Source organism: Myxocyprinus asiaticus, chromosome 16 (genome assembly GCF_019703515.2).
Source record: "Myxocyprinus asiaticus isolate MX2 ecotype Aquarium Trade chromosome 16, UBuf_Myxa_2, whole genome shotgun sequence".
Classification (NCBI taxonomy): domain Eukaryota; kingdom Metazoa; phylum Chordata; class Actinopteri; order Cypriniformes; family Catostomidae; genus Myxocyprinus; species Myxocyprinus asiaticus.
The window spans coordinates 47,891,612-47,909,482 of NC_059359.1; the positions used below are offsets into that span (position 1 = coordinate 47,891,612).

At 38.0% G+C, this 17,871-nt stretch overlaps 1 protein-coding gene across 2 annotated transcripts; it reads left to right on the forward strand.

Annotated features, from left to right (window-relative positions):
- Window positions 1–2,361: 2,361 nt before the first annotated feature.
- LOC127453876 (PR domain zinc finger protein 1-like) lies at window positions 2,362–16,524 on the forward strand. Of its 2 annotated transcripts, XR_007899463.1 has the most exons (8): window positions 2,362–5,447; window positions 7,681–7,932; window positions 9,266–9,385; window positions 10,300–10,552; window positions 12,906–13,867; window positions 13,966–14,094; window positions 14,193–15,774; window positions 15,828–16,524. XR_007899463.1 is itself a non-coding variant. In XM_051720623.1 (7 exons), the coding sequence occupies exons 1-7, from the start codon at window positions 5,277–5,279 to the stop codon at window positions 14,778–14,780; spliced, it is 2,475 nt and encodes an 824-aa protein (XP_051576583.1). In that variant the 5' UTR covers window positions 2,362–5,276; the 3' UTR covers window positions 14,781–16,524. The 2 variants fall into 2 exon arrangements, 1 of the variants encoding a protein (XP_051576583.1); XM_051720623.1 differs by having other exon boundaries at window positions 14,193–16,524.
- The last annotated feature ends 1,347 nt before the right edge of the window (window positions 16,525–17,871 follow it).

Below are 17,871 nucleotides of genomic sequence, written 5' to 3' on the forward strand. Positions count from 1 at the left end.
TCATGAACAAACAATGAACAATATATTTTTACAGCCTTAATTAATTGTAATGTTAGTTAATAAAATTACAATTGTTCATTGTTAGTTCATTTTAGTTCATAGTGCATTAACTAATGTTAACTAATACAACTTTTGATTTAAATTTTTTTATAGTATTCTGTATGTTGTAACTAACATTAAGTGCATTAGTTCATGTTAACTACAGTAATGTTGTTGAATAATGTTAACAAATGGAAACTTTTTGTAAAGTGTTACCGCAATTTTACTGTGTGGGGCATAACATTTTTTTTTTTAAAAAAAAGTGCAAAAGCATGGCAAAGGGCACTTAAAAAAAAAAGAAAGGTATCGGACAATCTTAGTGTTAAAAAATCGGAGATCATATCGGCCTCAAATTTTGTAATCAGTGCACCACTAATTGTAATAAAGTTGCAACTCTTGCTATTTCAACTGTTGCTCATGCTCTTTATATTTAGACTTTATTTCTCCTAATTGCAATTTCTCGGAATTGTAAGTTTATATATTGCAATTGTGACTTGATTTTTTTCTTCTTTTTTTTATTGCGTTTGTACATATAAAGAAAGACACAGACAAAACTACTTTGAGGAAACTTACAAAAAAAGAAAAGGAGGATATGCAAATGATAAATACATAAATACAATATGGTAAATACAAATAAAGAACAGCAAATATATAGATAGCAAATATATAGATATCATTTGAAAAGAAAAGGTGATATAGGTGAAAAGAAAATAAGAAAATATTAGGAGAAAATATTTGGAGGATATGAGAATAATAACAAATACATTTAAAGATTAACAAATAAATATCACTTTCCAGCCAACAAATAAGGGGTAAAAGCATCCACAACTTTATTTCTTGCACTTGCGACTTTATGTCTTGCAATTGAGAGTTTATGTCATGCAGTTGTGATTATATATATCAGAGATGCAAGATATCAAGTTGCAATTGCATGATATAATGTCACATTTCTGAGATATAAAGTCAGTTATCTCTTTTATTTATTTCTTTTTATTCCCTTGAGGGATCCGACTTCCATAGTTGTCAGATTTAGCTATAGTTTGAGGACACGATTTGTCCCCATAAGTCCACCACCCTTCTTTTTATCTCCCTGTAGTATCAAGCATAGACAGCAGCTCAGTGTAAAGGGCACTCTCACCAGCTTTAGAGGGACCTGTGTGGCGATTTTAAAGAAGATAACATACTGTTTTGAAAAGGAGGGGTTTGGTTTAGAGTTGCTTGGTTAAGAGGAGGAAATTAGATACAATTGCACATAACCTGTATTCACATATGAGGCTAGGGCTGTGAAAGACTCCAAGTTGGCAGTAAATTGGATGTGGTTGTCCACAAGCTCTTTGTTAACAGCTTAAAGGGTTACAGTGATGTAAACAATTACATTGCACAAATTTGAAATGTGTCGTCATTTTCGTTTGTATAGTGCTTTTTACTAAGCAGCTTTACAGTAAAGCATGCCTTAATGTCTTAAAGTAACCCAAAGATGACTGTGGCAAGAAAAACAAAATCATAAGATGTTAGTTAGTGGAGAGATGAAAAAAAAAAAAGAGAGAGAAACTGAACTCAGCTGGGGGAGCCCATCCTCACATATCCATTGAACAGATTTAATGATCCAGTTATTCAATAAGTTAGTATAATGCAATGTTTAAAACTGTAAGGATAATGGGTGGAACTGTAAAGGATCATTTGTCATTACTAATTTCAAACTTTTGCACTTGTCTCATTTATTAATGTTTCTTCAACCAGGGCACTTTTAGCACTGTGGATTTCCAGAAAGTAAAGTCTAAGTTAAAACGTTATTCACACTCTCACTGTTTTATTTTATTGTATTTATTTATTTATTTTTGGTCTACTAACATTGTCCAACAATATATGTACATGCATCACAGGAGATTTCCACCACAGTGTCATTTTTTTCCAGCACATCTCAAATCCTCTATTGTGTTTAATAGAATTCTGTGGTGGAAATGGCATTTTTAAAGTTTTTGAAATAACATTTTGAATTCATTGTCTTGCTAGGACTAAGAACATAGATAACATTTTATATATCCTAAACACACAATTAAATTTTATTTGACAAATAATTTGGCTTGCAAACTAAAAATATTCTGCTCAGAACTGATATTTACCTAGAATTGTCTTTGTTTTCTTCAAAAATCACTTGTAACATATTTCATCTCGAGCATGCTCTTCACAAACACTTTTTTTTATTAATTTTTTTTACTTTGTTAACAAGTACACACATAAAATTATTAGAAAAAAATATATAAGGGTAAAAATGGTTTGGTTTGGTGGAAATTACACCACAAATGTTGCACAATAAAAGCCCTAATTTTCATAAAACTATAGAAAACATTTTCACACAATAAATGTTGAAATGGTTTATGTTTATTTAGCTTTTTCTTCTAAAATTATCATAGTTTTAAACATATAATAATTAGGATTTTTATAATGGATTTTCAGAGTTTAATATTGAAAGTCTGGGTCTAAAACATTCAAATCTATATATAAAAGGCATTTGAAAAGTACCAAAAATAAATCATGATGGCCTGGTTAAAAGTTCCAATTCAGTTTTAAAAAAATCCACATATATAAAAAGAAAAAAGTTCAAATAAGTTCATTCTGATGAAAGTCAACACCTAGGACATGAAATGGCCGGGACTTGAAGAAACACCCCTATATCTTCTCCTCTTTTCCTCTGTGGTATGGGCATGTTATGAGATTTTTGTAAAACCAACAGTGCAGCTGATGTTCGTCTGCCCACTATTGTTTTGCTGGTTTTCTTTCAGGCAACATTAAACCCTTTATATAGACAGTAAAAAGGTCCATTTGAATTTGACTTCAGCATGGAGAGAGTTCTCCCTGCCCCCTGGCCTCGACTTCTCCAGAGAAATAGAAGGTGACTGATCAAGCCCCGGAGGGTTCAGCCCTTTTATGGGCTTTAAGGCTCTTAAAGTGGATCTCAGCAGTGATGGCCTTGGCCCAGACAAACTGTCTTCTCTCATATCTAATTTGCTCGCAGCTCCTAATTCCAGCTGTTTGTTTATAGGTGAACTTCATTGTTTTGGTGCAGGTCCTTCCTGGTCGTCTTATTTGGCTGGTTTCAGTGTAAGCAGCTGTGGACCAGATTGGGGTGGGTTTTTGAGTGGGTTCTGGGCAGCCCTTGGGGCTAGAACAATCTTCTGCCAGGAAATAGTACGCTGTGACTGATGTGGTCAGCTCTTTGTCACCAGCTCATTTCAGGTGTGTGAGAGTGTCTTTCTATGTGTGTGTCATGGGTGTTTTGTTGTATGTGTGCTGAGGGATAGGTGAAAATCCTTTGCTTTTCATTTTTACTTCTTTATTTTCACATTACAACTGAAGAGTGTCATTTCTGCACCACTAGAATCTCCAAATGGAATTATAATGCAAAATTAATGATTGTTTCAAACAGGTCTTTCCGAACACCCCCCTTGTCTTCCAACAAGTAGTCCTCTCTCAAACTCAAGCTATTGGTTGTTGCAGTGTCAGTTTGATTGTGACACTTAAACAGCATATGAGTTGGCTCACTACTTCCATTAAGAAAAATAAACAAACCAACAAACAATGTTATCATGATTTTTCCCAAGTTTAACCTGAACCCAAACCTAAACCTAACCATTAAGTGTAACCTCTTACCCAAATAATAAACTTAACCATAATTTTAATAGGAAAAACACTCTTGTGTACCATGGAAGAAAGAAAACTTTGGGGTGTTGAATGAGACGATGGAAGCATAATACAGGTTATACATACATATATATATATATTGACATACACTTAGCACTTTATTAGAAGTACTATAATCCTAATAAAGTGCCCGATGTGGTCTTCTGCTGTTGTAGCCCAACCACCTCAACGTTTGTCGTGTTGTGCATTCTGAGATGCTATTCTGCTCGTTCCAATTGTACAGAATGGTTATCTGAGTTACCGTAGCCTTTCTGTCAGCTTTAAATTTTCAACAGAAATACCCAAACCAGCCCATCTGGCACCAACAATCATGCCACGGTAGAAATCACAGAGATCACATTTTCCCCCATTCTGATGGTTGACCTTAACTGAAGCTCTTGACCCATATATGCATGATTTTATGCAGTGCACTGCTGCCACATGATTGGCAGATTAGATAATTGTATGGATAGGTAGGTATACAGGTGTTCCTAATAAAGTGCTCAGTGAGTGTACATCAGTTATTTGTATTTCAAAAATAAATATGGAATGACTAACCAGATTTGTTTACACTTTTCTCATTATTCAATTTCTTTAGCCAACATTTTTGTATTCTTGTATATTGAGATGATTCTTAGATTTTTAAGCTGGTTAAACATGCAAAGTTAAGTAAGGCTCTTCCTCTGCAGTGATGTTTGTATGAGTCTGTAGAAGCGCTGTTTGGGTTGAAAAATTCACCAGAGATTGCAGGTGGGGCAGAAAGGGCCATGAAGGGGGGTAAGAAGAAGGAAAAGAGACGTCAGTCTGCTCTTAGTAAACAGCACTACTCATTGAGTCACCGTCACAGGACGTCCTTCCTTCACAGGAATAGAGTAAGCAAGGGGAAGACACATCAACATGTTCACTTTCCTCTTCAAACAAGACCTCACCTCTGGGGCTTTGTGTCAAAATAGCACGGTCTTGCATATCTCAATGATCCAAGGACTGTTTTTGGTTGCTTTATTCTTTGTGTTAGGGCTTTGTGTTCTAAACAACTTCCAACCATCCTGGAAATTGCACTCTTTCTCATCTGGAAATCTGCCCTTTCCAGAACACTGTGGACAGTCTGGGAGGTCCGGTCACTGATAGTTTACTGTTTCTGTTAGTTTACTGTTATTGTTAGTCTTATGTAAAAGGTTATAGTAGTAAAATGTAGCACACAAATTACATGTGGGTTTCTGTGATAAGAATTAAAAATAACTCTGGAAAGGGAAAACCGAGTATATTTTTTTAACAATGATTTTGTGGAAGTAGATAATTTTAATCAATAAAAGCTAAAAAAATGCATAAAAATGCACACACAAAAAAGTGTACAACAGAGATAGTTTCAAATTCTGCTGTATTTGAATTCTAATATTGTGTCTCAGAATGTGTGTGTGCTTGTGTGTGTGACAGAGCAACACTGAAAGAGGTAGCAGTGGAGTAATTGTTAGGTCATTGTCTTGTGAGGGCGGAGTTAGTGACACAAAAGTGGGAGGGGCAGTGGGGCCAAACTGCCTTCAACAAGTCAGGCAAACATGCTCAGGCAGTCACTCAGTCTCAGGCACTCGCAGGAGAATCACTTACCATATGGACTAGCAGTGGGGCAGGAGAACTGTGAACTGCACCTGTCCCATACACACACACACACAAACTCAGGGGAGAGAACACACACAGCTTCTATGTGTGGCTGGGACCAGAAACTCCTGGTAAGACACACTTCTCTGCATTTTGCGCTGTGAGCTGTTTCTGTGATGTTACTTTTTTTTTCTGTCAAAAATGTCAAATCTTTTTACTTTGCCATACTGGAATTTCTGGAATTTTATTGATTCTTAAATATCCTAAATATTTTATTTAATTATGTTAAATTGAATATTTACAAAAGTGGTCATTAATTAAAAGTGTTGTAGTGGTTTGCTGTTGAAAGGAATAACAGTTTAATTGGTGCTTTCTAATTCATATTATTTGTATTCAAATTGATATTTAGATTTATTTTCCTTAGTTTAAAAAAATTAGAAATGGACTGAAGAATCTATACATTTGGTTTCAAATGATGATTTTGTTTAGAAGTTGTGTAAAAACATTTTCCAAACAGACACATTAAATAGGGTTATATTTCCTTTATATATTGGGTATACATGACTCTTCTGATTTCCATGTTTGTTAATGTTTAGTTTTTCAGTTTCAGAATGAGTTTTGGTCCTACAGCTGTCCTACGCACACAATTATTGCTAATAAAAAACACAAAACTTTTGCTTGATTTTTATTTATTTAAAATATATAGTTTGCAGTTGTCTTTTTAAATAAAAAATAGTTTGTTGTTTTTTTTTCTTTCAAGAATATTTAATTTTTTAGTTTAGTTATTAGTTTATTTTATAAATTAGTTTTATTAAAATGAGTTTTAATATACAGTCTGCTGTGACAAAAAATAATAATTTATTCAGTGTGCTTAATAGTTAATAAAATAAGATATTCTATTTTGTATTAATATGAAACAAACAGATATATTTGTGTATATTTGTATATTTGTATATACAGTGTATTTGTGTTTCTTTATTGAATCTGAAACTAAACCTTTCTATCAATTTAACTGCTCTAAGATAATAATACTCACAGAGTAGGTTAGTTTGGGGTCCGAACAGGTTGCGTTTTTCTTTCTGTATGTTTAGTGGCAATTGACTCTAAATTCAAGAATTTAATTTTTAATAAATGGTCTGAAATTGTATTCATTCAGTGAACAAATGTTTAAGATTTCTAGTTATAAGAACCAACAGAAGAAAGATGGTTACGTCTCCTTATTTATCTAGAAACTATTAATACGCTTAATCAGTTTATGTGGTTTTGTAGAACATTCTCTGAGCAGAAACTTTTTGGATCTGATAGCTCGCCTGCAAGTTATGCTTTATGTATGTTTGAAGTTTGGTTATGTTACTGTAACTCCAAATGGAAAAAGTTTATCCCCTTTTGTTTTTATCTCTCGCTCTCTCTCTCACACACACACACACACACACATACACACACACACACACACACACACACACACACATACCCAAACTCACACATATATTCTCTGGGATGGATTGATGGTTCCGTTACTCTGCCACTCTGATTCCAATTTTAGCTACATTCAGATGCAGATGGAACTTCCTTCCTCTGTTTTCCTCTGTTTGTGAATATGTTCCACTCAGGGGAGAAAACAGGGAGAGGGGAAGAGCTACGAGAGATAGAGGGCAATGAGAAGAGAGAGAGAGAGAATGTTATCTGTCCTGACCTTATGAACAGGTCGGGATGGCTGTTGTCATTTATTTACTTTAAAGAGCACTTCAACTGCTCTATGTAGAGAGAGATTTTTTCTCTATTTTTTAATGTTTTCTGAAGGAATCATTTAGGCAAAGATTTTCATAGGTATTATATTCTTTGTAATTTATAGTTCTATGTTTTGAAATGGGGAATTTTTGTAAATGGGGGAGTTCACATTGTCCACTTTGAAAGTTCAAAATCTAATCTAAACCTGTTAATAACACACACACAAAATAGAAATTAAGATTTTGAAGAAAGAAAAACATGTAAACAAAGATATATCATGATGTGAAAAGAAGAATTATCTAAGATTCTCCACTATTTATAAGTCACTAATCAAATAAGTAAATTTGTGACATTAAGCAAGTTAACTCCTTTGCATGAAACGTCAGATTTTTTTTTTTTTTTTGCTTCCATTGAAGCACACAAGAAGAACATTCTCATTATCTCATGTTCATCTTGCTAGAATAACAAGGATCGTCAGGTTTTTGTCATACCAACTCAACTTTGTACTCAAATTGTCAAATTGCACTATGCTAATATAGTTTGCAATGACAAAAACTGATCATGTTTATTCTCCTAGTTTTCACACACCATCTGATTAGTCAACACGTCTAACTCTAATTTATTTTCTTTTTTCAGGCTGCCTCTGATCACAGCTCGGCCATGTTGACTACTGAGGGAGCAACCTACACCACTGACAATGAGGAGCTCAAGATGGACATAGAAGATGTAGACATGACAAAATGGACGGAGGCCGAATTCGAGGAGAAATGCATGTACATTGTGAAGGACTACACCTGGGAGGGTCCCCCAGAGAGCGTGTCTCTCACCCGGGCTGAGGCGTCTTTACCCACAAACCTGGCATTTAAACACCCGCCAGACTCCAAAGAGGTACGGCATGCGTTGCCTGAAGGCATGCTTTTTGAATGTGCCACTTGCAAGTTACAACTATATGCAATCTGCTAATAAAAGTGGTCTCAAAAGTGGACTTCAAGTATGAGATTATCAAACTGAAATACGCTTGTTTACACACAACTTTAAAAGAGAGAGTTGGTTGTAATTTATGTTTAAACAGTGTCTCCATAAAGCTGCACCTACTCATCACTCAAATGTTATTAATCTTTATCTACGCTGTCAACTGAGCTTTTTAAACTTGTTTTCTTGAAAAAAGGTCTCTGTCTGTCTCTCTTTGTGTGAGTGTGTTTAATAAGCTCTAGTCACATTGTTATTCGGCTAATGCAAACATCCATACATCAGAGTGCCACATGACAAGCTCCTCAAGCACCAGAGTGCAAAAGTTGAGAGGCGAGCACTTTGCCATCTATCACAAGCGTTTTATCTGCAGCAGACTGCCGTGTCTGTGTCCATGACAATCCACAAACACACTACTTTCCACCTTTCCTGCGCTAATGACGGTCAGCGCTTTGAATAGGATTAGCCTCTCTTATTTTGAAAGTGTTTCTAGATCAATGGGAACAGGTTTATAGATTTTCTCATCAGTCGCTCTGTCTGTCTTATCTCTTCCTGTGAGAAAAAAAGAGAGCCCCCTTTATGATCACGTATTTATGAGGTGATAAAGAGTTCAGCCTCTTTCTTCAAGAAGCACCTGAGGTTCAAACAGGAAGAGAGTGAGTGAAGTCATGTGCTTGCAGAGGAAGATTATGGTGATGAGAGAGCATTGATAGAAAGTGCTTAATAAGTTCTTGTAATTGCTCTTTGTGAGAGTTTGCGCTGAGGGATGTTTATTACAGTAAGGCAAAGGGGATATTTTGGGGTGAAGTCAGACCATTCTGCCAAAATCAGCACAGAAATGCAAAAAAAAAAAAAAAAAAAAAAAAAAAAAAAGGCTTTATTAGCGTTTATCTTAAAGAAAGCACCTATATGATTTGATATTTGCCAATAACTTCAGGAGTGTCTATGCGGTTAATGAGAAGTGAGGCAAGACAAATGAGCAGTCTCTCTCAGCTTTAGGGTACGACCTTGATGACATTTGTCTTCCTGTGGCTGTCGGGAGAGGTGATGGGTGAATAGAGGCATGGCTCCATGTCTTTCAAGTGTGCACATCTGGCTAACTAACATGCAGTTCTCTCTCAGGCACTTACTAATACAAATTCAAATTAACAACATTATATCTATCCACCTAATTCTGAACATTAGATGAAAAATAGCAAACCTCTCAGCTGTAAACCTGATTAACCACCTGTTGTTCCACTTTTTTAACCAGGTTATTGGTGTAGTAAGCAGAGAATACATCCCCAAAGGCACTCGCTTTGGCCCCCTAGTGGGAGAAAGTTACACTGCTGAAGACGTCCCCAAAGATGCTAACAGAAAGTACTTCTGGCGGGTGAGTTATTTTGTTTCAAAAGTTTCTATAAAGAGGGAGCAGACAAGAAAATGAAAAAAAAAAAAAATAATAAAAAAAAAATAATAATACTAGGTCACTTCCTGTTCCACTGACAGACTTCCTGTTTGACATCATGGGATAGATGGTTATGTGAGTTTACCCTCAGAAACTGCTGAGTAAAAATCTGCTGTTTTGGGAACTGTATTGCTGCACGGGTGCTGAATGACTGAGAGCCCAGCGATTCGTTCCGTGTAGCGTCATCTGTATTTGACTGTGCAGTGCTCTGAACGTGTACAGCAGGAAGTGCTGAATGACTCTGCAGTTCTGCTGCTCAGAATATACAAGTCAGAGTGTTTGACTAAAGAAAAGTATCACATAAGGAATCACATGTGTCACTACCATAAAAAGGATGCATTCTCTCACTCTCACCCCAGCTGTCGTCTACAGCTGTCGTCATGGAGAAAGTACAGAGTCAGTCCGATCTGGTTTTGTGTTAGCTTATTTTATGTCACTCCCATATTGCTGCCAAATAAAAGATCCCCAAGTGGAACAATTCTGGTCTTTACCAATTAAAAGCAGCATTGACATCATTCTTTCCATCAGTCTCTTACCATACACTGCCGGACAGGTGATTGCAGAGTCATTGGTAAGAGTTAAAGCAGTAGAGGAAGCATGTTTATTGATGTTTCTGAGGGAAACCTTGTTTGTGATGTCTTGAAACTGTTCCTGGAACTTGCGAGCGTAGTGTAAACAACTCACTAAGACAGGCGTCCCCTACCAAACCTCAGACAACACTTCAGACTGCATCAGAGAACTTAGAATTAAACATGGGACTCATCTGAGACATAAGAGCCACAGTGAAGGACTAGAGAAAAGAACATTGTAATAAAGAAATCTTCTTTATTTTTTTCTAGATATACTCAAATAGAGAGTTCCATCATTTTGTGGATGGTCTGGATGAAGAGAAGAGCAACTGGATGCGTTATGTTAATCCAGCTCACTCCCAGCAGGAACAGAACCTTGCTGCCTGCCAAAATGGCATGAACATCTATTTCTACACAGTGAAGGCCATTCCTGCAAATCAGGAGCTGCTGGTGTGGTACTGCCCTGAATTTGCCCACCGTCTCAACTACCCTGCCTCAGGAGAGATTATGATTCAGAAACTCAGTAAGTTCACAGAAATATACATATTTGATGTCTCTCTATGTGTGGATGTCACAGACCTGGACAGATTTCCTATTTATTCATATCTCAGTTTAAGTCAAGGAAAAACATGCCCACTGGAGATAGACCTAGTAAGCATTGTGCAAACACAACAGCCTCTTCTCTTTCATCTCTGCTAAGATCGGAATTCTTTAAGCCACTCTTCCTGTTTTTGTTCAGACTAATTACAAAGAATAGGTTTCCACTGTTACAGTTGAGGATGCTCTTTAAACATGAAAGCATAGGCAAAGGTTTGTTTTGCCAAACATACTAAACCTGCAATAAAAGTCTCAAAGCTAAAGTGACGAGACAGAGGGAAAGATTGATACAGAGGAGAAGGGGAGATTAAAGGTAGGTGAACAGGCCAGCCAGTATGACTCCTCTCCCTAGTGTCATGCACATGCCCTGGGGCCACTGGATGCAGCCGACCCCTTGAGCTCAACACACATACACACACACACACACACACACACACACACACACATGTTGGTGCGGCTATCCTTGTGAGGACTCTCCATAGACATAATGATTTTTATACTGTATGAACTATAGATTCTATCCCCTAACCCTAACCCCACCCCTAAACCTAACCCTCACTAAAAAACTTTCTGCATTTTAACATTTTCAAAAAAAATAAAACATCGTATAGTATGTTTTTTAAGTGATTTGATTTATGGGGAATCTAGAAATGTCCTCATAAACCACATTTATAGCATAATACCCTTGTAATTACCAGTTTGTAACCTAAAAATATTTCCTCGTAAACCACCCAAACCTGTACACACACACACACACACACACACACACACACACACACACACACACAGAGTCTGTAATTACACCTACTGACTCGTGACTTTAGTCCCTTTACCTACAACCAAAGAAAGGGCGCGTAGCCCCTGTGTCTCAAAGCAGAATAGCAGCAGCTAGAAAGAAACCAAGTGTATGACTTGATCTAATAGAATGGGCTGATATGACTGAAACAACCTCCCACATGGGACTTATTTAGAAAAGCTTAGGTAGGAACTTTCACTGGCCCCTTATCCGGTAATATGACAGCACACTTCAGCCAACATACTGTATATCTTGAGTCCCTTCATTCCTTTATTATGCTGCTTCAGAATGTATCGGAGATTTTTTCAGGAACTTCCTCATTTGTTTGACACTTTAAGTGAGAGAAGATGCTAGTAAGAACCAAAAAAAAAAAAAAGAAGAAGAAAGAAAGAATATCTCCATTGACTTGTTGAACTTCCTGGTGGAAGGGCTCTGCTGACAGACTGATATCTGTGTGATCACTGGCTGTTTGTTTTTGGCAAGCTCTCTGGGGAGGAACAGAGCTGGTACTATCTGTGGAAGAGAGGTGGGAGGGGAAAACTGATAACCTCTTGGTGTGTTTACACGTAGCTGCCGGGACAGAAGTATAGGGGAGTAAAGTGTATGGATCTTTGAGGGATACTTATCATGCGCACACTCGTATTCACACTTGAATTTTACACAATTAACCCTGTGAACATTCAGTGAACAGGAAGCAGGAAGTTATTTAATTGATTACATCCTTTTTTAGGAGATTAACAGTGTAGAATGCAAGATATATGGGAAAGTCATTTTCTAATTAGCTCTCCATCTTTCATCAAATGTGGGTGGGTGGGTGGGTGGGTGGGAGGGAGGGGGTTATGTTGAATAATGGGTAAATTTAGCCCTTAGTCCCAAACACGAGAAACATAATTCTCCATGTACTGTATGCTTCATAACATGAATTTGCAGTGCACAGTGCGCATTTGAGTCCTCATCTGAATTATTTGAAGTGAGTTCTGTGAAAGCTTTTAGGTTTAAGGCTGTGTAGATGTTTGAGAACTTCTTTGAGATCCATCACTAAATAAAATCCCTCCAAGGTCTTTGTGGGCTCTAGGGGGGAGAGATCTAGCGATTTGTAAGGTCCTATTAGCAGGACACCATTAGTCCCCCCACACCCACTCAGTGAACCCCATTAGATAGTATCAGTGCATCCATCCCACCCTGACCGGGGCGGCTGTCAGGCCTCACATCCTGTCTGTAAACCTTAACACAAGATAATTTGTCAAACTGTCACACTAATTGAACCACAGGGGTTCTTTGTTGAAACTTGGTTTGAGGAGAACTATGTGCTTAGGGACAAAGGACTGCTATGTACTTCAAAGTAAAAATCATTGGAATTGGATGTATTTGTGCTCCTTGACAAGGAATATGAGTAAAACAAATCACAAACAGAAAGACCTGTGAAAATTAGAGTAAGGGAATGAAGAAATCACTGATGTGTTGTTTTATTGAATATTAACAGAGAAGAGCCTGATTGAAGCCAAGCATCAAGCAACTGAAGTTAAGAACTCAGTTAAAAGAGAACACAGTGTTTCTGAGATTTTGAAGGACGTCCTACAAGAACCCAGCAGACCAATTCCCACACGTCCCTGCTGCCCCAACAGCCCAGACCGACCTCTTTACCCCAGTGCTCTCTACCCACTTCGTCTCCCTCTCAATGAGGACTTCTTGAAGAGTAGCACAGCATTCAGCCTCCCTACCCGCTCTCACAGACAGTGTTCGGCAACTCCCAGCCCCTCAGGGCACAGCAGTCCTGTGAGCAGTCCAGAAAGCAGTCCTACACCAGTATCCCTTGAGCAAAGAGACACCCTGATCTCTTTCTCTCCAGCACTCTACAGTCGTGGCCTGGGTCACTACCCTGGCTACTCACCAGCAGGCTCGATGTCATTCTACTCCAACCCACACTACTCACGCTACCTCATGCCCCACTACCCTGTTAGTAGTTTAGCTGGGCCACCTTCCTTGGGGGGTATATTCCCACACATGTACCCCTTTTACAGCAGCTTAGTACCCCCACATGTACCCTTCCCCCCTGGCATGCTTCCATCTGAGGGTAGCCGGCAATTTCTGCTACCTGACTCTCCAGCTCCCAGGGACATCCTGCTCCCAGCGGCCACCAGTGCATTTTCTGTGGCCACTTCTCTGAAAGACAAACAACTTCATGAACATGGGCACCCCTACGCTTCTGCTGGTGGCTCCCCAACAGCTGGTTCTGCAGCCTCAACAGGTTGTCTTCCTACTAAGCCTACCTCAGCTCTTTTTGGTATCACTCGCTCAGAGGAAGAGGCCATCAACCTCAGCAAGATGAAAAGGGGCTCCACAGGCTACAAAAGCTTAGATTACCCATTGAAAAAGCAGAATGGGAAGATCAAATATGAGTGCAATGTCTGCAGCAAGACCTTTGGTCAACTGTCCAATCTCAAGGTATGGAACAGAACCTTTTCTTTTTCCCTTGTCATACAATGCATGTTCCACACATCTGTACAGCAAGTAGTTCCTAGCTTACCTGTCTTTATTTTCAGGTGCACCTGCGTGTCCATAGTGGAGAGCGGCCCTTTAAGTGTCAGACCTGCAATAAAGGTTTCACCCAGCTTGCACACCTGCAGAAACACTATTTGGTCCACACAGGAGAGAAACCCCACGAATGCCAGGTCAGCAACATCCCTTTCGTAATATGCAGTCTAGAACTTATCTGTGAAGATCCATACGTTTCCTATTCAGATCCTAAAGCTCTGCTGTCACTTCACAGGTGTGTCATAAGCGCTTCAGTAGCACCAGCAACTTGAAAACCCATTTGCGACTCCACTCCGGTGAAAAGCCCTATCAGTGCAAGATCTGCCCAGCCAAGTTTACTCAGTTTGTCCATCTCAAGCTGCACAAACGCCTGCACACGCGAGAACGTCCGCACCAGTGCCCGCATTGTCACCGCAACTACATCCACCTCAGCAGCCTGCAGCTCCACGTCAAAGGCTACTGCCTAGCGGCCTCACCTTCTCCCAGCTGCAGCTTGGACGAACTCAACCGCGTCAACGAGGAGATAGAGCGCTTCGACATCAGCGATAATGCCGACAGGCTAGAAGAAATGGAGGGATTTGACGTGGATAGCATCGTGGAGAAGCAGATAATTGGGCTACTTTGGCAGGAGATGGATTTTAAGGCTTCTTACCACAAAGGTAGCACTGGAAGAGACCTCCACCCCCCACCACCTCCATTGTCTGTGTACCGTCTAAGCGAATATGGTAGTGAGGCCTCTGTCATCAAGGTGCATTGTAGCAGCCCGCTCCCGCTTCTACCCATCAAGGTTAAAAAGGAGACAGAAGAGGCTATGGAAACCTAACCAACTACAGCTTACAGTTTACCTGACTAGTTTTCTAAGCCAGATTGTGGACAGCCACAAGTGTATATAATTCTTCTCAAAGGAATCAGGCTTTGGCCTTTATGTTCAGGGACTTGAAGTACTCAGGGCTAACAGACATTGATCCCATTTATCAGTGGTCCAGTATGTCCTACACAAATGATAAAGACAATCATATTCTTTTATTAATATTGTTGTTTTTCTTAATATTATTTACTCTTCTTTGTGTTCACTTCAGTTTGTTACGTAATCTATTTAATTTATTGTTCACACACCATCCTTCTAAAGCAATATATGAAAATAATGTTTACAATGACTGGTTGATTCATTGTCATTTTTATATATTTTTCCTACTATACTGCCATTCTTTTGTGGATAGTTTCTAACTGTAGATAGTGTCCCAGTTGACTGTGATTTCATGTGTCACTGCAAAGAGTTTACCACATTCAAGTTTATTTTTAATGTGGGCTGAGCTCAGAGGTAGACATTTTGTTGAAAACTTTTTTATTTACTCCTAAATGGGGGAAGAGAAGTCAGAGGTTACATATCTATGTGTACATGTTTTACGTAACATTTATTCTCTTTGAGCTCTACACAAAATAAAATGAATACAAAAGGGCATATTATATATTACCAACAACTGTTACCTCAGTGTGTGTGTGTGTGTGTGTGTGTGGGCGGGGTTGGGTGGTTTACGAGGAAATTTTTTAGGTTCCAAACTGGTAATTACAAGGGTATTATGCTATAAATGTGGTGTATGAGGACATTTCTAGTGTCCCTATAATTCAAATCGCTTAAAAAAACATACTAAACGATGTTTTATTGAAAATGTAAAAATGCAAAACATTTTTTGTGTGGGTTAGGTTTAGGGTTAGGGGATAGAATCTATAGTTCATACAGTATAAAAATCATTATGTCTATGGAGAGTCCTCATGAGGATAGTCGCACCAACGTGTGTGTGTGTGTGTGTGTGTGTGTGTGTGTGTGTGTGAGTCTGTGTGTGGTATGTGTGTGTGTGTGTGTGTATAGGTTTGGGTGGTTTACGAGGACATTTTTTAGGTTACAAACTGGTAATTACAAGGGTATTATGCTATAAATGTGGTTTATGAGGACATTTCTAGTGTCCCCATAATTCAAATCACTTAAAAAACATACTAAACGATGTTTTATTGAAAATGTAAAAATGCAGAAAGTTTTTTGTGAGGGTTAGGTTTAGGGGTAGGGTTAGGGTTAGGGGATAGAATCTATAGTTCATGCAGAAAAAATAATTATGTCTATGGAGAGTCCTCATAAGGATAGCTGCACCAACATTTGTGTGTGTGTGTGTGTGTGTGTGTGTGGTGTCAGAGGCATATGTGATATTTGTTTTGCTACTTGAAAAGGAAACCAAATGTCCCAATGTGCAGGTCTACATGTGGTCCAAAGAATGGCAGTTAAAAGTCTGGCTGTCACACACTGGCTGTGCGATTGACACTGACACTGCATTGTCTTACTTATACGTGGCACGTTACTGATACCAAAATGATAAAGAAATGAGAGTGTGAAGCTGGTTACCAAAGTGATTTCTCTTGTATGTTTTCAGACTTTTTGAATTACACAGAGAGATGTGTGCAGATGCAGTGTACATCTGCTCTGCAGGCCTGCATTGATGTTTGTGGATACTCATCACCCTGGCCTGTGTATGCACTGTTTTATTTGTTCTGTTTGTACTTTTTTTTTGTTGTTGTATGTAATAAGATTTTGTCCAGCGATATAGTGGGACAATGTATCAGCAACATGTGCTGTGAGGCTGTAGCATCTCATACACTTTCTGTCCTAAAGTTTGACCAAAGTCTACCCCCATCTTCAGCTTTAAATGAAAGAAAAAGACTGTCTTTGTTTACATACTGGTTTACGTAGCTATTTAAGTACAGCTTGAAAAAATGTAAATTATAATATAAATCTTCACTGATCAAATGTATTTTTGTCAAATGTGTGCTGTCTTTGTTCATTATTTGGTGGCAGTTCCATACGTAACACATTATTCAATATTTTCACACTCACCACAACTTTAAGACAGGTATTGAGCTTTACCTTGTTGTTGCCAGGCACTGCACTTGCTTGCATTCAGGCCAAAGAGTTCAACCTTTGTGTCTAGAAAATGTTTTTCTTTACAAAATATTTACAAACTATCAGATCAGTTATTTTTAACCTCAGAGTAGTCATTATGGCATATTTTTTGCAATTGAAAGATTAGGCCTAATTAAAAGAATACATTAAATATTATCACAAAAACAATTAAATACTCTAAAAAAATAAAATAATAATAATAAAAAAACTAAATTAAAAAAAATCACTGCTACAACTCCAGAATACAACAAAATACTCAAACCACTCTAATGGGACTGTAAAGACTGTCATTGACGGCAACCCCACCATTATAAGATGCTTTATTTGCACTTCCGATAAATAGATCCATGACTAGGTAGATGATAAAAAGAAGCAGTCACTAAATCCAAAGTGTCAAATTCCACACTGCACAAGTCATCACACTGTTAGCAATAACACCACAACAGGCCTATAAATACATCACATGATATAAATACTGCTTACATCACTTTAATAATGAAATACATATGAATACCAGCCAATTAAAATCATGGCCCAGGACATTAAAACCTTAAATACATCTCACAGTAACTCCCTACATTTTCTACAGTACTCGTACACACACAAAAAAACAGTTTTGCTTCAGGAACCAGATTTTACATTAGACATCCAAGTGGCGACCACACAGTACCAAATGTAAACTGTATTTAACATAGTCTGGACTGTATTTTTTATTTAACTTGCATAGTTTTGTTCATGGTTTTTGAGGATGAGGACATGTCACACAACCTGTCCATGTTGGCACCTGTCTAATTTGGCTAGATTAAAAAACTCTATGCGTTAAAATACGCCAAAATACTGTAGTTTGATTGGACGCACACATTTAAGCATAAACAACATAAGAAATGGGAAGTGTTTTCTCCTCCCTTTTAAAAGCTGATTAACCTATGTATTTAGCAATCTGAACTATGCCGTTATTGCATAT